The sequence below is a fragment of the Perca flavescens genome, chromosome 9, assembly GCF_004354835.1.
Source record: "Perca flavescens isolate YP-PL-M2 chromosome 9, PFLA_1.0, whole genome shotgun sequence".
NCBI lineage: Eukaryota > Metazoa > Chordata > Actinopteri > Perciformes > Percidae > Perca > Perca flavescens.
In genome coordinates, this window is record NC_041339.1 from 16,815,143 (window position 1) to 16,839,404 (window position 24,262).

A 24,262-nucleotide genomic window follows, 5' to 3' on the forward strand; every position below is an offset into this window, starting at 1 on the left:
TATACATCCGAAAATGGACCACATTGTTTGGCTCCCTGTGCGGAGAAGAGCAGGTCCAGTCTATAAAACAGGCCAATATCCTTTGTATCTAAAACAGTGGACACAAAGACAAAGGCGCATCTATGAATCGTGCATCACAGTGATGGAGTGGCTAAGCTAGCTCACACTAGACCCGTAGCAAAATGATGAAGTGGCTCGGCTAGCTAATACTAAACCTCTGGTAAAATGATGGAGTAGCTTAGCTAGCCACTACAAGGCTTATATTGATAAAGTCTAGTTGACTTGCATTAAAGCCACAGAAATGAAGGATTACAGTTAGCTAGTTTAGGCCCCATCCATATTGATTCAGCTGTTAGCCAGCAAGCTAAACCTAATATTCTATAGTTTAAAATGGTGCCCATGTAGTGTAGGGCGGAATCCCATTTAAATCCCACTAAATTAATGACTACAGCTAATAAGTACACATAGAGTACAACTTAAATTTTCCAACTTATTTCAAAATATAGACGTGACAGATTTCAAAAACTACAAGCAAATAAAAAAGGGACATTAATGAAAACAATAGAATTAGTGATAATGATCAATAGTTGGGCTTTCTAGTCATCATAAAACCCTCAAGCGGGGATGGAACATCATACCCTTATGATGGAGTTCATCTCTGGGGGGGTGACCTGCTTGGCTCTCTCTATGGCTGCCAGGACCTGCTGCTGGTGCTGGAGACGGTCGGTGGGGGTGAGGACGGGGCGTGAAGACGAGGGAAGGAAGGTGAGAGAGACAATAAAAGCCAGACAGAAACAAGGAGAGGGGAGTTTGGGTGGGGGGTGAGAGGTGGAGAGGTTAGATCAATATCAATAGTCCCAACAGAGACCCTCTCTGGTGATGCACCCCCCCTCCCCTCTAGCCATTCAGCTATTTATCCAGTCCGTCCACACACACACACACACACACACACACACACACACACACACACACACACACACACACACACACACACACACACACACACACACACACACACACACACACACACACACACACACACACACACACACACACACACACACACACACACACACACACACACACACACACACACACACACACACACACGAATGGATGGTTGGCTGGTGTGCTGTAATGGGTGGAGTTCAACGCCCTGGTGGCTTATCTGAATTTATTTTATTACGCTGACACACACAAACATGTATAAAAGGAAAAGAATGGATGGAGGAGGAGGCCAAATAGGACGGGTGAGGGAAAACCAGGAGGACAGATTGTATATGGCAGAGGAGAGTGGGGGAGGGAGGAATAAGGTGAAAGTGAGTTGGAAAGGAACACAGGAAGCTAGTGATGATGAATGACAGGACGAGGGAAGTGGAGAGGAGAGGAGAGGAAGGAGGGATGCTGAGCGAGGGGTCATGGAGGGGGAGACGTAATGAGGCGGGAATGAGGGTGATCTCATTCCAGGATGTAAGGAATAGTGCTGAGGGTCAGGGTTAGTGACGTCTTTGTGTCAGTGTGTGTCAGTGTGTGTGCTTACCTCCTGAGACAGGTAGGGGAGGACTTGTGCGCAGATCCCGTTCAATCTCTTCACTATCTCAGCCTGCAGAAGGAGAGATCGTTTAGTTAAAGGGTAATACTGCCGTCACTCTAGTGGTTTTGTCAACAAAATCCCATAAAAAGACCACACCACACCCAACATAAAGGACCAGCATGTTAGAAATGTTTTGCCTTCCACAGCGTGTTCCCTTTTACAACCGTGACTTTGACCAATAGAAGCACAGAGCGCTCCTCAACTGTAAACATGGCGAAGCGAAAGAGGAATCATGTGTAACATAAAGATGTTGTTGGTCCCGCGGGTGGAACTGTGAAACAGAAGAAAGGTCAGTCGTTTTTTTGCTTTCTTTTTTTTAGGCTTGTCCGAACACAAGACAACCAGCATCATACACACGGCTATTGTTTGTGTACATTCTTGTTCCTGGAAGTCGGTCCCTAGCACCTCCTTCCCGATGACATTACGTGGGTGGTGAAAGACGGCGACCTTTGACCAGACTAATGCCTTCCGACCAAGTCACGGCAAGATTTTCGAACTCTACTTGTCTAATCTGACACATTAACCATCGTAACAGACAAAACTATTGTGTAGTCTGAACCTGGCATTAGTCCATCCAGTCAGGTGTTTAGCCTGATTAGACCTTGTCGCAGGACTTTGTGGGTGTGAATAGACTGTGCTTGATTGACAACTCCTTCACTCTGGTTGGATTTGTTGAATCATTATCACTAGCCAGCATGACATTGTTGTGTTGCAGCAAGAGTAAAACATAGTGCAAACGGCAGCTCTTTTAAGCGTTGTCAGAGACAGGACAGTGCATTTTTCCCCATTTGCATTCAGCCACAACAAGTCATGTGAAAAGGGTTTATTATTCTGTACGCTGCTGCTGGTACACGTGAATTTGTTTAACTGATGATAATCAGCATAAGCGGCATGTGCCCTTTTGTGTGCCAAATAAAAAAAATAAAAAAAGGAGTGGAAACCGCCCCCGCTCGTGCTCTCACCAAGACTATGCCGATCCGAGTGCAACATTTCACGGCTTAATTTTCCACATTAGACATTTTGACATGTCACAGTATTAAAACACACATAGCGTATGTAATAAAATAAATGATTCAGTTCATTGTTGGGTTTGGTGTTTTCATGGAATTTGTTGACAAAGATACAAATATAGCTTATCACCAGACTTATCCTTTAAACCCTCATGATTCAAACCACACTCTTATCGGTATGGGAAACATCTGCTATGACCTTCCCAAACTGGAGCACACATATCTTACCTCACACACACACACACACACCTCTTTATTCACCTCATTAATTAAGTTGCTTGTACTTAATACTTTTTCTCTACCATTTTTTTTTTTTCTAACTATTGCACGCACACTCGCGCACGCACACACACTCTTGCACACAGACACACAGACACACACACACACCTATTTCTTGTATTGCACATTCCCTATCTTTCTCACATGCAGGTCTATTATCACATTTGGCTGGTAATCATCCAATCATCCAATCCGTCTGAGTATGCAAAGCAGCAGTAATTGTGTTAGAGCCTAATTCGTGGCGCGATGAAGAGAGAGGGGCCCTCCTAACAATCATTAGGCATGCAGAGCACAGCTCCCCATCAAGCGCTTCACTCCTATCCGCTCATCATAACACATACACACTCCCCCACATCTCTAAAATGTCTCTCTAAAATGTCTCTGCGGGACTCGCTCCGTGCTAACTATGGCTCTTCGTCTTTTTCAGTGCCCTTTATGCGTTTCTCTCGCTCTTTTTTTTCCCCCAACCCGGCTTCTGTTTCTTCTTTTATCTGTGCTCTGCATTATCCTCCTCTGTGTCTCTCCCTTAGCTTTTATCGGTCTTCCTCTCTTTTGTCCCGTCTTTACATTTTACTCTGCTTCTCTCTAGCGTTCCTCAAGTGCTACTAGAGCACACATTCACTGACAAGAGCATTGTATGTGTGCAAATAAAACATACGTAATAATAAAACTGGGCTCAGACACTAGACAAATACAATGCAACAGACTAAACACATTGCTGTTGGAGATGTCTTTGCTGTTTTTTTTGCCAATTTAAATAAGCTTTATATTTTGTAATTTGAAAATGTAGACTCAAAGGGGAAATCAAACACAGATAGAAAAATGTGTTTCATGGAAGCATGGAAGGCAGCCTAGCCAAACTGAACATTTCACAGACTTCCTCAGGGTGTCCTGCTTTTGTCCCTGAATGAGCTTCACTGTTTGAGTGTCTTGGGCTACTGCTTCCTGGCAGGAATACAACTGGACATGATACTTTATTTATTTATTATTTTTATACATACCTAAAAAAAGACTGAAAACCTAAAAAAATCCCATTCCCATCACAAAATCTGACAAGCACTGGTAGAAAGTAATCAAGTACATTTACTCAAGTACTGGTCTTAAGTACAATTCTGAGATACTTGTACCATAATTGAGCATTTACTTTTTCTACTGCACTATATTTCAGAAGGAAATATTGTACTACTTACTGCACTACATTTACATGACAACTCTAGTAGCTAGTTACTTTGCAAATTAATATTTTGCATACAAATATGAGACCTTAAAAAAAAAATTCATTCGTATAGATTAAGCTACCCAATTGTAAAGTAATTGAAATAAGCTCCAACTCAACCAGCTATAACATTAAAAATTCTGCTTACAAGTTAACACATCAGTTATATAATTCAATAACATAATAGATAATAACGACAGGGTCCATTCTGTCTCATGAGTACTTTTGATAATGAAGTACATTTTTTTTTATAATACTTCTGTACTTTTACTCTGTACTGTACTTACTTTTTAGGTATATTTCTGAATGCAGGACTTCACTTGTGATGAAGTATATAAAGCTGACGATTATTTTCGCGATTGCTCTATGAAATGTCAGAAAGGCCATAAAAATTTCCTATAGTCCAAAACCCAAAGATATTTAGTCTACAATCACATAAGAAAGAAAAGCAGCAAATCCTCACAATTGAGAAGTTGGGGGAAAAAAACATGGGAATGTTTGCCATTTTTGCTGAATGACAGATAATAAATTATCAAAATAGTTGCAGATTAATTTTAAATCAATCAACCATTTGATTAAAAGGACATTATTTCAGTTCTGTCACTTTTACTTATTTAAAAGATCTAGATACTTCCGCCGTCACACCTTATAAGAGTAACCAGCCTGGAGGCTGTCTACAGTTCAACCAACAGGCTCATACTATAAGTCCTCTCATTAGAGATGAATATGTTGGGAATTGGGAATACTGTACAGTGTGTGACACACACAATGAAAAACACCTACACTGTACGTAACCAAAACATAGATGAAGAGTTATGTCGTCAGGCAGGATGTGCATTCAAGACTAAACGTAGAGTAAGAAAAACATGGTAAGAAAACAGAACAATAGAAAGACAAAGGGAGACCCAGCAACAATGTGGCTTTATTCAACATATTTCCAGTTCAATCCACAACTCAACCTTGCCTCTCCTCACCAAGACAAAACACAGAGAAACAGAGAGAGACGAGAGAAAAGAGAACACACACACAGAGAGAGAGAGAGAGAGAGAGAGAGAGAGAGAGAACAGAGTGAAGAGGCATTTTGTGAATTGAGTGGGACAGAGTGATCAAGAGGGAGCAATTGAATGGGTGAGAGTGTGAGAGAGAAAGAAAGAGATGGAAATAGAGACAGAGGTGGAAAGGGAGGAGGAGCAGAGGAGGAGGAGGAGGGGGTACTGGCTGTGCACAATAGGCCTAGACATGAATGCTCCTCGACACTCGTTTCCACACATCCCCTTCAATTTCAACTCTCTAATGGAACTACAGATTCTCCGCACCCACTCATACTGTGCACAAAGAAAGCGCACGCACACACACACACAAACACACACACACACACACACACACAGGATAACAGGAGCACACATCAACAGAAACACACAATTGCTTAAGAACCCGTGCCACTAACACAGAAATATACGAGCATATGCACTAATAGGGAGGGACATGCACACACACCCCCACACACATACACACAAAATAGCAGACAGCCAATAAGAAAGTGCATGAGCAAATGTACAATATCACACAATGACTTCTGGACAGGCACATTTGAAACACACACACACGCAAACATGCAGCCACACTTGTTACTGTAAATTTCATCCCTGTCAGATAAAGGAAAAGGGTGGGATGAACTGCACACACAAGGCTCAGTGTGTGTGTGTGTGTGTGTGTGTGTGTGTGTGTGTGTGTGTGTGTGTGTGTGTGTGTGTGTGTGTGTGTGTGTGTGTCCAGCGTGCATCACAGCCATATTGTGCTTCCTACCTCAGTTTGTGTGGGTGCATATATGTGAAGGTCTTTAAATCATGGAAGCTGCTACTTGTGTGTGTGTGTCCATTTGTCAAAGCATGCTCGGTTCTCCCAATATGGCTGTCAGTGTGCACCGTCAATCATAAGACAGTGTGTGTGTATGTATGTGTGTGTGTGTGTGTGTGTGTGTGTGTGTGTGTGTGTGTGTGTGTGTGTGTGTGTGTGTGTGTGTGTGTGTGTGTGTGTGTGTGTGTGTGTGTGTGGACAGGCAGCGCCAGATGAGGTCACTGATAAGGGCTGGCCGTTTGGAGGCCCATCGCTCTCTCCCTCCTACAGGCTGAGCATAAATTACTCCCCCAGCTTCAGCCACACAAACTGATGTATAAATATCAGCTTCTCACCCTCCCCTCCCCTGCTTTTTCTTTTTCAAAATGGCCAACTGATTCTGGCTGCACTGTCTTAACTGGATGTGAAGATTTGGGGAGGTTGCTCCTATGGTTTTCTGCTGGAAAGTATTACTATATAATTGAGGCTATGTTGCCACATTAATATCCACAAACCAAACTTTGCCAAGACTTGGACATTTTAAAATTCACTTCCTTACATTTCCATGCTCACCATTACTGTGGAATACAGTGAACTGAAAATGTTTTGGCAACGTCAGAAAAGCTAACCCCATTAGGAGCCTGCATTTCTACACACAACCTCAGGTGACATCATTCAAATGTCTCTGAACACTCCCAAAGTGAAGGGAGATTATCTCTGTAATTCACACCTGCCAATCAGTGAGCTGCAGGTGTACAGTGGGGGAATGCACAGCTGTGTCTGCATTAACAGAATAACAAAGTGAGTGGAGTTATTTTAGACGTTAAAGTTTTTTTTTTTTTTTTTTTTTTTGCATAGACGATGTTAAGTGAACAGTAGCTGGAACACCTCAAAGGTTTTGTAGCAGAAGATTTTTTTATTAAAAAGGATTAAATGTAGACTCACCTGTTTGTGCATCTCAATATTGAGCCCGTAGGACATCTCATAATACTAGAAATGAAGCAAGAGGAGGACAAAAAAGAAAAAGTTATGACAACACATACAATGAATAACTGTTCCCCCCCCAATCTTCTACACTGGAACTCCATGCTAACACTTCGTTATGGAACATTTACTGTGAGTGCCAAATCATGTGTTGTACAGCTGATTTGATTAACTGATTTCTAGCACACTAAAATTAAGACTCAAATTCTCTTTTTCAACTGGCATTCTCAATATTTTGAAGATTTTCAATCATTAAGCTAAAATCTAGGTAATAAACGCCAAGGCTGAAAATAAACAAAAGTATTCTTCAACACAACATAGACCCTGAACCCAACACATCTTTGACATCTTAATTAATACAACGAATTCCCACTCAAAAATATACCTGCATGCACACAAACAAAGAGAAGAGAAGACACACTGCTATCAACAGAAAAAGGAACAGAGAGAAAAGGCGAGAGTAGAGAATGAGCCTCTGTTGTGTATGTGTATGCCTGTGTGTGTGTGCTCAGTGTTAATGAGAGGGCCACCCTCTAGGCGTCAACCCTGTTAATCACCCACTCTGTCTGCAGGGGGGACTGGCTCTGTCACTGGAAAATAAACAACACGCATCTTTCCCACATAAATGTGCACGCACGCACACACACACGCACGCACGCACGGCATTGTTGTTTTCTGTTCAGCCTCACACTGACACCATCCTGTACGTGAATGTGCGTGCACACACAAACTATTTTTCTCTGTAGCTGTTTGCGCCCACGCGGAAGCTCCCTAAAGTAATTACAGCGCTGGGGAAATGGAGGTGCTGCTTCTGGCCGGGGGAGTGGGGCAACCTGATATGCTATTAGAGAAGGAGTGGGGGGAGGGGGTGGTTGTTGTGGGGATACAAGGCCGGGCCTGCCACTGATGGAGAAGTGTGTGCGTGTATGTGCATGTTGTGTCTATGTTTGTGCGTGCATGTCCATATGGGGTGTGCGAGTGAAGGAGGAGGGCTATTGCATTCATAGTTCAATTCTATCGCAACATCTTATGCTGAATCTGAGGACGGTTTCGAGTGAGGAAAATCCCTTTGTATTTCAGAGGACAATATAAATAACATTAAAAATCAAAGATTGGATGACCCTAAACTAAAGCACGTGTTGGTTACAGCTAGAGTAAAAGCTGGTTTATACTGCTGCGTCACACAACTATCACATGAAAAAAAAAAAACATAGCCTAATCGTAAAATACATGGCAGGATAGTTTCATTAATTCGTGTTGCCTCCTCTGCCTCACTGAGTGACAACCTAACAGGTGACAGATTTGTCGTCGTGGTAACCATGCTGCAGGCAGTTCGTTTTTTTAAAAAAGGCAGCAAACAGCCTCATCTTTATCCATGATTTTTGACATCTGTGGTTTTGAATCCAAAATGCTTCTACACATTAGTTCTCAGATGGTTTGGTACTGCAATTATTTGTTTCGCAAAGCTCACTTGTTGCCTCCAATGTATAATAATGAAGAAAACAATTGGCAAGTTTACTGATGAAGCAAAAAGGCAAACAATAGATTACAGTGACAGCAGGGTGGACTGCTGCGCTTATATACAGTGAATTTTGAATTTGGTCAGATCATAGTAGATTGAATATTGAACTGCGTGAAGAGGACCTGCGTGAAGCTGGCCCCCCATGTCACCCAAAAATTATTAAAAACACTGCTATTCGTTTGTGCTACGTTTGTGCCGTAAAAATGATCATTTATGCTGTTAAGGGTTTTAAGTAATTTACATTTTCTGGCCAGTGACATCACCCAGCCCCCCATTAATGTCTGAATCTCCCCAAAATGGTCTCAATCGTTTGTGCTGATTTGTGCTGCACAAACGTAGCACAAACGAACAGCAGTGTTTTCTATAATTTTTGGATGACATGGGGGGCCAGCTTCACGCAGGTGTGAAGAGGTGGTGCTACAACACTGAATGGGTTAAATCCTACACAGAACAGAAAAGACTGACAGAGCTGGACTTCCCATCAACCTTCTTCGCATGCATATAGGCTACAGCTTTGTCTGGTTTCTCTCAGTGTTTTGTTATTTGGCACATGCACCTTTTAGGTCACAGAGTGAACTGAAAGCAAAGCAGTGTTCTTAAAAAGCTAAAAGAACACATACTATGGCCATCAGTCACAGAAAAAAAATGCTTTTTTGGGCAAAAACAAATCAGCGGAAAGCTGCAGTTTACACTTTACGGTACACTAAAAACTGATCAATACAAAATACCAAACCATGATGAAAACCCTTCTTTTTCCTTTCCTTACTGATAATATCAGCCTGTAGGCTAGCATACATCCTGCCAGACATTTACCCGATCAAAGAAATCATGTAAACTTGGGGAAGCTGGGTTTCTGCAAACCATGTAAACACTCAATTCAACTATTACCTTAATCTGGATAATTTACAGCAATTAAACATACTAAATGCAAAAGAAAATACACTTAATTGTGAAAATTGGTGTCATTATTTTTTCATTACATCTGTTTAAATAATTGTGCTTTCCTGTCTGAATGTGTCCATTTATGTGTGTGCACAGTGGCTAACAGGCCGACGATGAGTGTCTCTGTGTGTGTGTGTGTGTGTGTGTGTGTGTGTGTGTGTGTGTGTGTGTGTGTGTGTGTGTGTGAGATTGCATGCACTCACACCTGCCTCAAACACACGGAGCGGAAGTGTGTATGTGAGTGTGTGCATATGTGTGTGCCTGCTGGCTGGCTGATGGTGGAGAGAGCAGTGCGGCGGCACAGATTAGATGAGATTAAAGCCAGTCAGAGGATCAATTAGAGGCAAAACATCAGACGGCAACACAACCATAGCCAGCAACAATGAGATTAGCCCTGAGGTGGAGCAGAGAGCGGGCGAGCGCATCTATTTGTGTGTGTGTGAACGTGTATGTGTGGAGAGAGATGGGGGAGCGAGAGGAAATGAAGGGGGTTGGGCAGAGAGAAAGCACACATACAGTTCCTCCAGAAACAAAAAGGGAATGAATAACCAAGGACAATTCCAATTTATTGCAACCATGGTCTTACTTTTGTAGCTTTGCCTAACGCTGGTTATGATTGTCCTAACCAAGTTAACTGTTGAGAACTCAGTGTCGATTCACAATCAAATTGTGGTTCTCATCTTCAGCAATTCTAAATGAATTCACACGTTCTAAAAATTGCTTCTTAGACAATGTTTATTACTTTATATTTTCTCCTTTCTGGGTTTAACCAACAAGTCCAATATATATATTCAAAAGACAAAATGTCACTTTTGGAAAAAATACTTCAGTTTCACCACGGTTCAGGTTATGTTCGGTTAAGTTTAAGCACAAAAACGACTTCTGTGACTGTCTACATCTAGAAACTAAGCTGTGCGGTGCAGGGAACAACTCTGATTGGCTCATGGAGGCACGTGATCAGACAATGGTTTACGGAGCTTTGGAAGAAAAAAAAAAACCTTTGATACAGAGCATTCTATGAACGGATTGAATAATTTTAAATATCACTCGATCACGTGAATTTGATCGTGGGAAGCCAAAATCGTGATTGTGATTAAAATTTGATTAATTGTAGTGTCTCCTGCAGCGGTGAGTCAGAGACAGAGGGACCGTCACCGCAGCGTTCGCTAACATTAGCTTCTTGTCTCATCGGGGGTCTGATGAACAGTAAATTCATCAAATTCAGTGTCAATGATGCTATTTTCCAAGAAACTGTAGCTGTAATATTTCACGGGACCCGCATGAGTGTGGATTTCATGTCACGGCTTTCGTCGCTGTTTGTCACTTTGCCTGAGATTGAGCGACAAGCAGTACTCGCCCTGTTGTTTATTTGGTTGCCATGACTTTGCGAGTGATGACGTCCTGTCACTGTTCCAGTTGCTCATCCTAAAGGGGAGAGAGCGGATGACAGTTCGCTTGAGTTCAGTATCGCGCATGGCTCTGCAGAGTCGTGTAATTATAACTTTTCCTAAACAGCTGAAGGAGCGGCGGTGCGCGGTGTACATAGCGGAAACCATGTTGTGCGTCTGCCCCATTTCTGATACCGTGGCGGCAGAAATTTTACCATGGCGGGCCGCGGCGGTAAAAATCAACATAGAGGAAACACTGGAATTACACTTTAAATTCATTATTCACATAAAGGCAGAAGACTGTAACATACTTCCAAATTATTATGAACCGTTTTAAATAAAAAAGCTGCGTACTCCCACACACTTTTCTCTGCTGTGTCTGTTCAGTCAGACAGCGACAAGGACAGTTTGTTGGGATGCCAGTTATTTTTTCACATTGCAATTCAGTGAAAACCCAATTGAATGGTTTGACACAGTGAACTGAAGCAAGAGTGATCTCTTTTGTATTAACTGAATCAATAATCAGTTTCCAGAATTGAGAATCGTGACACCAAGAATCATACTTCAGCCCTATTGGTTAACCCTTTGGATTTGTTTAAAACATGTATTATTGTCTGACAGCTTGTGTTTCCCGCTCAGTCGGACTTGTGTTCAGCAGCGTCGCCTCATTGCAAGATCTCAGCAGTTTTCTTATTGTGTGCAACTCTTGTGAGTACATTGAACAGATAGGTCAAAGCTACGAAAATAGCATTTAAGTTGTAATAAACCAAAATGACCTTCAAGAGAGACATTTTAAAATGAGCAGCAAGAAAAGAAACATAAGAGAGCAATAGAAGGAAAGAAAGAGTATTAATTAAGAGAGAGGGTGAAAACATAAGAACAGCAGTAAATAATTTATTTGCATATAAACATTAACATCTCTAACACACTGTTGCAAAATAACACAAACCATCATCTCTGGCGCACAACACACACACACACACAAACCGACACGGCTTCACTCACCATGATATAATGGCGCTGCATCTCTGACTTCTCACTGGCCAACTTGTCACACTCAAGCTTCAAACTGGGGAGAGAGGGAGAGGAGAGTCAGACCTTGTTAGTCAGCTCGACAGTCTTCCCTCTAAAGTGCTGACACCAGGTGACTACTACCCCCCCCTCCCCTATCATCATCACCACCAATGGCACTGTCATCACTTTCATCATCACTTCAACCCTCATCACTGCCTTCCACCTTCATCATCGTCAGCACCAGCTCCATTGTCATCATCTCGGCTACCATTATCATTTTCATCAGCGCCGCCGCCTTCATCATCACCATTGCCGCCGTCGTCCTCCTCACCTTTACTAGTCACAGTGGCAGCGTTTTTCACCGAGCTTGACAAGGTGGCAAGTGACAGGAGGAGGTCAAACTGAACTCCAGAGATGGTGTCTAGCCAAAACGTCTGCTTTCTAAATCAGAGAAGACGCAGTGGAGTAAAAAGTCTAAATATAGCGTTGGGAGCGTTTCCTGCGACCCAGTCCCTGCGACAGCCATTAGCTGTAATAATGTCAGCGCTGATGTCACGCGAGGCGACAGGACAAAGGAGGACGCGTCAACAAGTCACCCTGATCGTCAAATGAAAAAGACAGAGGGGGGGTGTGGGGGGAAAATTCCCCTCAATGCCTCATGACTGAAGCAGCCAGTTAAGACGCGCCAGTCTCAGAAGGCCTCATCCGATTGAGGACAGGATAAGACTCAGATCAAATAAAGATATGCGCAGGCACACGGTGGATAGTTTCAGATTTAGGATAAGTCTGAAACCTGTTTGATGGCGTGTGTATATTTATGCTGGGATGTTCTTCTTAGCTGTCCGCAGGAATGACAGCTCGATTACAGCGAGCGCTGGCTGAATCTTCATCGGTGTTAGTCTTAACTGGCAGACTGAACAGTGTTACACGGGGCCAATAGTGTGAGCTCATGCACATGCATGCACACACACACACACACACACACACACACACACACACACACACACACACACACACACACACACACACACACAATTGTGCTCCTTCTATAATTATCCCAGCAGCTGCAGTGTTAGCTTGTTAACTTCGGTTTTGGCTGGGTGTTCATCCTTGTTTATTGATGGTCATTATAACTCTGAAACATATTATTAAGTATCTTATTTGATATTTAAAAGGAGTTGAGCTCATGGTTATGCTTATGTTTTATACATCTATCAGTATTTCTTTTTAATTTGTTCTTCAGAGCATACTGAAGTAATTAATCCATCTATTTTCTACCCTCACAGAGGGACTGGAGCCTATTTAGCATGTATTGGGGACATGTTGTGGGCTAATGCAACACACACACACACACACACACACACACACACACACACACACATTGATGGGACAATTTCTCAGGAGAACCCAGGAATCCCTCCAAACTCCATTTAGAAAACACAAGGGATTTAAACTTGCTGCATGTTGACAGTCCCACCATGCCACCCAGTTTAGAAACTATTGTTTGAAATATTTATTTGGAAAAAGAGCACACAGAAATCCTGTAATGACTGAGAATCTGTCAGTCTGTCTGCTCTCATAAGCAGGGTACAAAATTAGCACCATCCACCAGCCAAATGCTGGTAAAATATGCAAGTGGCTGGTAGAGTTGCTTCAGTCGCCAGCCAACAAAACAATAGTAATCTATTGCGTGGCTGGTAAACATTCACTAGCCTTTGGCTGGTGGACAAAAAAGTTAATTTTGCACCCTGCTCATAGTGCTCCCAAAACTTTACTTATTACACTCAATAAATAGAACCTCTTTCCAAGTCCAAAAGTTAAAAGCCTAATACCATCATCCTGATGTGTTTGGAATTTTGCAAAAATGTGTCGGTTACTCATTCACTGTGATCAATTACCTTCACAGAAGTCTCAGGAGTTGATTTTATGCCGTCTGCAATTGAATGACGACAAGAATTTGCTATATGCCCCGTTTGAAATGATCAAATAACCCAACTGCGGCACATTAAAGTATAAAAAAGCTTTTAACAATCTCAAATCATGCTGTAATTATTCGGCCTTACAGTATTATAGCAGATACACATAAGTGGCGACGTCATTGTTTTTAAGATATTACTGCTGTAATGTTTTGACACTGCATTTACCAGAGATGCAAACAGTATTGTGACACCTTTATATATTACTCTATCTGGTATTAATGAGGCTATCACAGCTGATGCTAACTGCCCGTTGATCTCTGTTGATCTCCATCAAACGGTTCTTGCTGCTGCTAAAAAATCCAGGACATAACTGTGTGGGCATGAGAATGTTGAGAAACATCTAATGCATACTTGCAAAAGGATCTAGAGAAACAGAAACACTAAACCACTAAAAGGTTTTTACTGGAAAGCAACAACACTAATTGTTGACTCAGGGCTGTCACCAGGGCTAGCATATGAAGGCTAACTCATTTTTAAATATATAAGCTGCATCTACATGTAGATATGGATCAGCTTTCAATAATGTGAGGAAGGAATAGAGAACAGAAAAGGCCAGAACTAGTTGATGAAGATGTGCAGGTCACAGGCGCTTGAACGAGGCCCTATACATAATCAAAGTGAGAATGCGTTGTACTGTATGGGAACACAGTCAGTCCAATTTACAAGATGATCACGGTTGCTTATGCCATGGCACGCCACAGGTATCCAACCTGATCAACAGTCATGGGGGGATGGGGGTGTGCTTCTTTGTTGGGGGCGAAGGGCATTATTCTGCCACCTATTCTTGTGTGTATGAGCAGCCTCCACTTATCCAAAACGCTCCCCTTCCCTCCTACATAAAACCCTTGCTGCTATCCCTGTGTACATGCGTAGGCTGTGTGGCGGGTTGTCATGACGACAGGCCTCCCCGCTGCCAGCCTACCTGGGATTGGCTTTGTGCCTCCTCTGATTGGTGCTCAGCAGCCCCCGGGCCTGCACCGCTGCTCTCAAATGACAATTTGATGGAGTTTTATTGCCGATTCTTCCGTCTCTAAATCGCTCCTGCTGTCATCTTTATTTTGATTTATGTATTCCCTGATCTATTTATGCATGTGAACGAGGGGAGGGGAGGGGAGGAGAGGTGGGAGAAGAGGAGGGGGGGTGGGAAGAGGAAGACAGCTACAATGCTTTCTACTATACCCGGGGGAACGCCTGCGGTACATTTGCCTTTTAAAGGCTTCAGCAACAGACAAGCACGGCGCAGCAGCAAAGCGCTACAAAGCCTCGTCTGTGGCTCACCGAGCACCCCCCCCCTCCCCTCCCCCCCGCATCCCAGCCCCCCTCCTGAGTAAATAGGCACTGTATGCATGTTCTGTATGCTGAGACAAAAAAGGTATTCTTTCAACTGTGCCCTGGCTCTCTGAAGAGGGTTAAACGGTGCTGCTCACCGTTGTGGGAATTTAAAAAACCAAAAGGCGAAGAGAAAGACACGCCGGGTGTTATTGCTGCCTCAGAATCCTCCACAAACAAGAGCGATCAGACCTGAGCAGAGATTTTGCACACAATTTTCCAGGCTTTCATCTGCCTTTGTCTGTCTCTGTAACCGGCATAGGCAAGCCTCTGGAAGGTTCTGGGAGAACAGGTACAGAGGAACAAACCAACCTCCTCAGGAAGGAAGGCAGGCTTCAAACACTTCCACAAAGAGAGGATCTCTCACCGAGATGCAGACCCTGTGGCGTCCCCCCCTCTTTATAACTTCTATCAAACAGATCAGTTGAGGTCGCACTAGGCACTTTTGAAGTGCCTCAGACTTCTGGCACTGTAGCGGTATTTAAGCAGTAAAGGGAGATCAATGGCCGAGGGTAAACGAGATTGATTTAGGTATGAGTCAATAAAGGATGTTGCCTCAGTGTGCAGTGTGGTGGTAGAGTTGGAATAGCGAAACAAAGGCAGTCTTCATTTTTATCATCATCAACTGTTATTTCCTAATCATTTCTTTAAAGTTTTGGGGGGAAAACAAACAAAATTTGGGATACAGATTGGGGAAATGGAGACTGTGAGAGTTCTCAGACTGTTATTTTAGTTGAGTTAAAAAAAGCAACTATTGATGTCCAGAGAAATCCTTGAAATAACTGCTTGATTTAAACCAAAGCAGATATTCATTTAATCCTCATACATGTTGAATTTTGTGCCTGCCTGTAGACAAAATGCACACGTTTGCATGTTCATCTGATCTGCTGTGCACGGACTATAAGTTACAGAAGCTTAGCATCTAATAGGAATGTATTAATTGGAAGTGTAACAACCGAACACTGTCTCTATTTTATCTATAATTAGTGTCAAATTATAGATTTCCCTCCAGGGAACTTCCCGAGGAAAGACCTGGAAAGTAAAAAGTGGGATAGTTTCCAAGCGTGTGTGACAACATTATGTGAAATTATGTGTTGTAAAAAGGCCATACATTCACATTAAAACCCATTTATGGCCAAGTTATGGCAGCGATATTGTAGCTCAAATCTGCAGTTTAACATTGCGGCTACTGTTGTTCATGTAAAATGTGTTCAATAAAGAAAAACACTAAGTGAAACATGTATAGCCTGGAGATATGCTTCTTTTTTTTTTTTTCTCTCTCTTTCAAAGATCTGCACTCATCAGGATGTGGTATGTAACTGCTTCTCCTTTGTATTTTGTGTGTGTGTGTGTGTGTGTGTGTGTGTGTGTGTGTGTGTGTGTGTGTGTGTGTGTGTGTGTGTGTGTGTGTGTGTGTGTGTGTGTGTGTGTGTGTGTGTGTGCATGCAAGTGTTTCTGTTTGCACCTGTGGTATTGTGCTTGGAGGAACTGGAACTCATCCTTGATCCTGTCACAGGAGTCCGAGGTTGTGAATTTCAGCTGCTGCGATGAAGCCTGCCAAAGAGAAAAACAAGAATTATTATTTTTAAAAGAGTGAAGAGAGAATTAATTAAAAACATGAACATGAAATCAAGCAGTTATCAATTTGATGCAGTCCAACGGGTACGACACTACTAAGAAATTGGTTGCCAAGTATGTTTCCACACACAAGGGGCCAAAAGCATAAAACACGTCATTCATACCCATTGTTTCTACCACATTTTTAAACCCCTGTGTATACACGGTTCGGTTACATATCTCAATCTCTGTGAAATATGCACCTGCACACGAGCCTAACCCACACAGAGACGCAATTAGTAGGGGTGTTTTTATTTTATTTTATTTTTTTTTAAATTGTATGTCTACTGCAATCACATGGGAAAAGTGCATTTACATACTGTGAATTTTTTTTTTTTTTTTTTTTTTTAAATCGATATCGAATTGTGACATTTTCTGAATCGTGCACCCCTAACAATTAGCCATAAATGGATGTCGACGCACCCCTATTTAACCTTCATAGACATAATCCAGACTCTTTCTGTCCTTGGTCTGGCTCTGTCTTTACAGTACAGTGCAGAAGCAGCCTTAAGGGCCCTATTTTAACGATCTAAGCGCACGGTGTGAAGTGCCTGGCGCAGGTGCGTTTAGGGCGTGTCCAAATCCACTTTTGCTAGTTTAAAACGCGGGAAAAAAGGGTCCGTGCGCCAGGCGCATGGTTCAAAAGAGTTGTACTTAGTGTTAATTATTCATAGGTGTTTTGGGTGTAACATGCAATAAACCAATCAGAGTGTCATCTCCCATTCCCTTTAAAAGCCAGGCGCATTTGTACCTTGGCGCTTTCTGTTATGATGGCAGATTTGCTAAGCAGAAGACTTTTTCGGGAGAAGAAACTGATCTGCTCGTGCCTAAAGTGAAAGCGCGCGAGCAAATCATAGAATACTATTTCACATTGTAATATTTTTATTTTGAATCTTTTGCATGTTTGTGTGCTGCTGCTGCGTGTAACAAGCATAGTGTGTGCGCACTGTGCACGAGCCTAGGCGCATGTTACTAATGCGCTGTTAAAATAACAATGAAATGCTGTGTTATTGACTTTAGAACAGGTTTCTGTTGGTCAATGGCACAATCACTTTCCGCTGCCTCCAGATAGCAATACGCCAAAAATGCACCTGAACACACCTCCCTGTAAGACCAGAACGCCCACGGGCACACAGATGGGTGCAGGTGCATTTCCCATTTAAACGACGTGGGCGCTGGACGGGAAATTGACAACGGTGTCGGTCTTAATCTAGCAAAGACACTTGCGTCGGGCTTTGCGCTGCGCTGCACTGGGTGCAAGATAGGGCCCTAAGAGTTATTACCCACGGCAATTACAAACAAAAAGCATATATTGCTACCTGACAAGTTGACAAGCTGAGGTACCTTACCACATAATGCAAGTTACTAATAGTAATTAGACAAGCAGATGTGTCATAACATCACAACAAGGACGACTACAACAAAAGCAGCACCTGGTGTGTTGCCGAAATGGGGATACCTCACACAACCAAGCCAAACTGAGCAGGCTAAAAATAAAATTGCAAGACTGAAGAAAAAAAAAGTAAAAATACAAAGTGTGTTGATATAGAGATTAAACGATTAGTCGGGTCATCCATAAGCCAATAAAAAGTAAGAAGGCTAGAATTTTTATATAGTTTGTCAATTTCCAAACATTTGCTGGTTCCAGCCTCTTGCAATTTGCTGTGGTTATTGATTTTATATTGTAGTAAACTGAAAGTATTTGTGTTTTGGACGGTTGGCTGGACAAAACAACACATCTGAAGAGGTTACCTTGGTCTCTGGAAAATTATGGTGAGCACTTTTCACAATTTCCTGATATTGTATGGACTGTTGATTAATCAAGAAAACAAATCGGACATTCATTAATAATGAAAATAATCATTACCGGATTATTTTGGTAATGATTGCCATGATGTCTAATGTGGTCCTGGTGACCTAGTACTAACCTAGATTCATTTCATAATTTGGCCTGCCAGACTATGAATGTTCACTGAAAAGGCATATTGGATAAAACTGTGCACCGAATGACATCCATGTCATGTCAAAACGTTTGTTTAGGCCTCACACAGGAAGCTACATCATCGTGCTTTCGCCTAGCCTGGATGTTGCTATTAGCCCTTATTGTATTCTATCCACACTAGATTCCCCAGGCAGCGGGTGGATGGCCTGGTTGTGTGTTAGAGCACAGCAAGCATCAAACCCAAATAGGGACAGAATCTCATTATTTCTCAGCAGGCTGTATAATGGGTCAGGTGGGGAAAGAAAAAAAAAGAAGAAAAAAAAATTAAAAAAAAAATCGACATTTTCCCACTACGATTGAGGCGACATAAAAAACCATCAGAAATCTGATTGCAGCACTTACGGGAAGCTAGCCCACCGCTGTTAGGAATGACCTGACGCTTTGTACCCTGCTCCCAACGGCATGTCGCTCAGCTTCATTTATAACTACAAATGGGCTGCTTCGCTTCAAAGCCTGAATTATTCTTTGCTTTGTGGCTCAGTAGGCAGTGCTAGCTATAACATGGTTAAGAGTTAGGGATGAATTCTTACTAAAGCCTCCCGGCATAAACATACTGTATATACTCACGGTATTATATTGCTTGGCACATTAAATCAAATATGTAAGATTATGTTAAAAGAAGCATTTAGGCTGGAAGAGACAGACAAGACAAAAAAGAAAAGAAAAGAAAAACAGTCCCGCAAAACAGGGACGAGCACAGTGACCTCAGCCATTACACTTTCAAATGTCATGAGAAGTGCTGACATTATCATGCTGCCGCCACACACAGAAACTCCCAATCCACACAAACCAAGCCGCTGCTCAGAGACCGAGGCCTCAACTGTAAAGCAGAATAACCTTTTCCATTATCTCTCCGGCCAGTATGGCATGGACCAAACTCAGCAAACAACAGCTTGGCTATATGGGTCTGAGCCACACAGAGCCTGTGTCAACACAAGACACTTAGCTACAGGCAGCCATGTAACTCACACTGCAATGGTTAACACTGTGTGTGTGTGTGTGTGTGTGTGTGTGTGTGTGTGTGTGTGTCTGCCTGCCTGCCTGCCTGCCTGCCTGCCTGCCTGCCTACAGGTTACCCTGTGCCTGAGGCAAGAGTTGTTGCCCTAGATCCAATTTCCTCCCTGTGTAGCACAGTATGCAAGCATTTAAAATACCGAAGTTTCTCTTAGTCAACAGCCCCAGGTAGGGCATCCTGTTCCACAGGGAATACAGGGGGAGACAGAGAAGACAGACAGAAAAAAAAGCAAGAAAAAGAGAGCAAGATTTTTGAAATTCTTTTATCAAATTTCAGTCGGAAATTTGCTGTGATGGCTTTGTTTTCTGGGGATTTTATCACTGAGGTCGTGACAGTGTGAACTCCTGAACAACAACTCTTTGTCATAGTTTGTTATGGTCTTTATAGGCGTCATCATTATAGTTGGGAACAGACCTTTATATCCTGGGGAGGAGTTCTAGAAACCACAATATTAAACCGGGCCCACGATAACTTTTAGAACTTTTTAGAACTGGCTACCGGGCAGTGTGCTTTTGTTTTTAATTAGGTAAAGTGGAGTGATGATAGACCTGTGTGTATATGGTCAAACATGTTATATAATGAAATGATAACAGGGCATGTTTTAATGTGGGTGTAATGGTTACTACCAGACTACAGAAAGTAGTTGGCAATCTGGTTGCTTGGGGCAACAAGATAACTGTAACACTTCACCTTCTGCTTGAAATGTTTCTGACATTTCTAACATGGTTCAGAACTCTACAGCCAAAAGGATGTACTTACTGATCCCACCTAAAATGTGGCCGTATTAGGCTTATGGCTGGCAATAGAGTTGTTGAAGCTGTTGAATAACTGGCAGTCTATATCGACGACAATTCATTTAGGGGATTGCCCCGGTGATGCTGGAAGATCCACAGGATGTCCCTCATTTTCAGCCAGATGTTTCTCACCTTCCGTTTTCTTTGTTCCGGTGGATTTATGAGGACTATGGTTAACTGCTCCTCAGATCTCTGCAGGGGGAATCCAGACAGCTAGCTAGACTGTCTGTCCAATCTGAGTTTTCTGTTGTACGACTAAAACAACTTTTGAACGTACACACGTTCCACAAAAACAAGTTTCTTCGCCAGGCTATTTTGCAGAGGCACATTATTGCGTAATAATAAATAACTGTTAACTAAACTTTCCGATACGTTGCCGAACACTGGTGATGGGCAATGTGACAACGTGATTAACATAATGTTTATATATAAACAATCTAATGGAGCCGCTAGTGTCTGACAGCGAGCCGAGCGGCTGTAAAGGAAATTACATTTCAGTAGCGGTGGGAGTATGAGTGAGAGGGGGAACGGTGCACAGCGTTTGTTTAACGTTACTAGAAAGTTCATGGTTTTTACTGAGTGACAAGATGATATGAGACAGTTAGTCTGAAAGAAAACTAAAACTGCACAGCCGAGATGGACCTTTCGGATTTCAAGCCGACGAAAGAAGTGAGCTGAAAAAGACAAAGCAAAGAGTAAACACCGACTTACCAAAACGTTATTATAACCAAAGATACTAAACCGTCTCGGTTGTAACCTTACTGCAGGTAAAAAGTCATGGCTTAGAGGTGCATTACCGCCACCATGTGGTCTGGAGTCTACACTCTTATTACGGGCTCTCTCACCTGTCTCACTCGGGAGCGGCTGAGACAAGTGTGACACCTAGTGGTAAAATCTGGTATACCGGTTCAGTCCAGTATTTGGCTTTTGGCCAATATCAAACCAGTTTGAAATTTTTTACACCGGCACAAGCCTAGCTGGCAATAATTTGAAAGCATGGCTGGAGGGGATGTTAATGTACATGGTAGCTCATGACCCTGCTAAGAGGACGGGAAGGAACCGGGCGATTTAAGGCAATAGTTTTGTTATTAAAATACTCAAACTCAAACACAGAACTGCTAAACCTAGGAGAAAACACACACAACTGAGCTGTAGTATTACAACAGTTATATGAATTTGTTTTTGTTCTGCTAATGATATAAATATGTTACTAAGTAAACCGTACCGTTCTAATCAAGGTCATCACTAAGCAGCCTAAATCGTGGATAAAACATCTTGCAAAGTGCACAAGTTTGAATGACAATTCTCCCAGTCCCACCCTGATACATTTACAACTTCACAACCAGACTTTGCAGGCTTGTCCTGGCTCCATGCAATATACACAGCTAACAATGTTTATTATCCCTCTCTCTGTCAGTGACCAAAACAAGGTGCTCTATGGGGGCCTGAGAGCCCACGACAGATGGATGCCCATAATGTTAATGAAATACTGCCGTAATATTGTGACACATGCCATCTGCTGTGACAAAAAAAAAGGTGCCTACACGCTGTGTGCAAGAAAGAGGCTAGGCTAACGAGTGTGTGTGTGTGTATATATATATATATATATATATATATATATATATATATATATATATATATATATATATATATATATATATATATATATATATATATATATATATATATATATATATATATATATATATATATACATATATATATATATATATATATACATATATATATATATATATATATATATATATATATATATATATATATATATATATATATATATATATATATATATATATATATATATATATATATATATATATATATATATATATATATATATATATATATATATATATATATATATATATATATATATATATATATATATATATATATATATATATATATATATATATATATATATATATATATATATATATATATATATATATATATATATATATATATATATATATATATATATATATATATATATATATATATATATATATATATATATATATATATATATATATATATATATATATATATATATATATATATATATATATATATATATATATATATATATACATATATACATATATATATATATATATATATATATATATATATATATATATATATATATATATATATACACACATATATACAGTGGGGAAATAAGTATTTGACCCCTTGCTGATTTTGCAGGTTTGCCCACTTACAAAGAATGCAAAAAATCTACAATTTTAATCATATGTACATTCTAACAGTGAAAGACAGAATCCCAAAGAAAATTCCAGAAAATCACATCATATGAATTTATTAAAATTGATAACCATCTGATGAGGAAAAACAAGTATTTGACCCCCTGGACAAACAGCATGTTAATATTTTGTAGAAAAGCCATTATTGGCCAGCACAGATGTCAAACGGTTTTTATAGTTGGTGACAAGGTTTGTGCACATTTCGGCAGGGATGTTGGCCCTCCTCCCTGCAGACAGCCTCCAAATCATTCAGGTTCTGAGGTTGTCGCCTGGCAACTCAATTTTAAGCTCCCTCCAAAGATTTTCAATCGGATTCAGGTCTGGAGACTGGCTAGGCCACTCCAGAACCTTGATGTGCTTCTTCTTCAGCCACTCTTTTGTTGCTTTGGCGGTGTGCTTAGGGTCGTTGTCGTGCTGAAACACCCATCCTCGACCCATCTTCAGCTCTCTCACTGAGGGAAGGAGATGTCGGTCTAGAATTCCACGATACATGGCCCCGTCCATCTTCCCCTCAATACGATGGAGTTGTCCCGTCCCCTTGGCTGAAAAGCACCCCCAAAGCATGATGTTGCCACCACCATGCTTGACGGTGGGGATGGTGTTCTTTGGGTTGTACTCGGTGTTCTTTGCCCTCCAAACACAACGAGTTGAGTTGAGGCCAAAAAGTTCTATTTTGGTCTCATCTGACCACATCATCTTCTTCCAGGCATCTTATGAGTCGTCCAGGTGGTGAATGGCGAACTTCATGCGGGCCTGTACATGTTTCTTCTTGAGCAGGGGGACCTTGCGTGCGCTGCAGGATTTCAATCCATGGCGGCGAGTGTGTTACCAACCGTTTCTTTTTTGTAACTGTGGTCCCAGCTGCCTTCAGTTGATTCATCAGTTCCCCCCCTTGTGGTTTTGGGATGATTCCTCACCGTTCGCATGATCAGGGACACCCCACGAGGCAAGATCTTGTGTGGAGGCCCAGACCGAGGGAGGTTGGCGGTGGTGTGGTGCTTCTTCCATTTCCTGATAACTGCACCGACAGTTGATCTTTTCTCTCCAAGTTGCTTTCCGATTCTCTTGTAGCCCATCCCAGCCTTGTGCAGATCAACAATCTTGTCCCTGATGTCCGTAGAAAGCTCTTTGGTCTTGCCCATGGTAGTGATGTTGGATGCTGGTTGTTTGGGTGTTGACAGGTGTCTTTTATACAGGTAACGAGGTGAGGCAGGTGTATTTGATGTAGATAATTGTTTTGGATTGGGGCTGTGTCTTAAAGAAAGACTAACTGGCTTGTAGGAGCCAGAATACTTGCTGTTTGTCCAGGGGGTCAAATACTTGTTTTTCCTCATCAGATGGTTATCAATTTTAATAAATTCATATGATGTGATTTTCTGGAATTTTCTTTGGGATTCTGTCTTTCACTGTTAGAATGTACATATGATTAAAATTGTAGATTTTTGCATTC

General features: G+C 41.6%; 1 protein-coding gene across 2 annotated transcripts in view; it reads right to left on the bottom strand.

The window, feature by feature from the left end:
* Nucleotides 1-24,262, bottom strand: part of tle5 (TLE family member 5, transcriptional modulator) — a 42,863-nt gene that overhangs the window by 4,335 nt on the left and 14,266 nt on the right. For both annotated transcript variants that reach the window (XM_028587941.1, XM_028587940.1), the window contains exons 2-6: nt 16,559-16,647; nt 11,777-11,840; nt 6,881-6,925; nt 1,541-1,603; nt 639-713 (exon numbers count right to left, since the gene is read on the bottom strand). In XM_028587941.1, the coding sequence (XP_028443742.1) occupies nt 639-713; nt 1,541-1,603; nt 6,881-6,925; nt 11,777-11,840; nt 16,559-16,647 (336 nt within the window). The remainder of the gene's footprint in view (nt 1-638; nt 714-1,540; nt 1,604-6,880; nt 6,926-11,776; nt 11,841-16,558; nt 16,648-24,262) is intronic.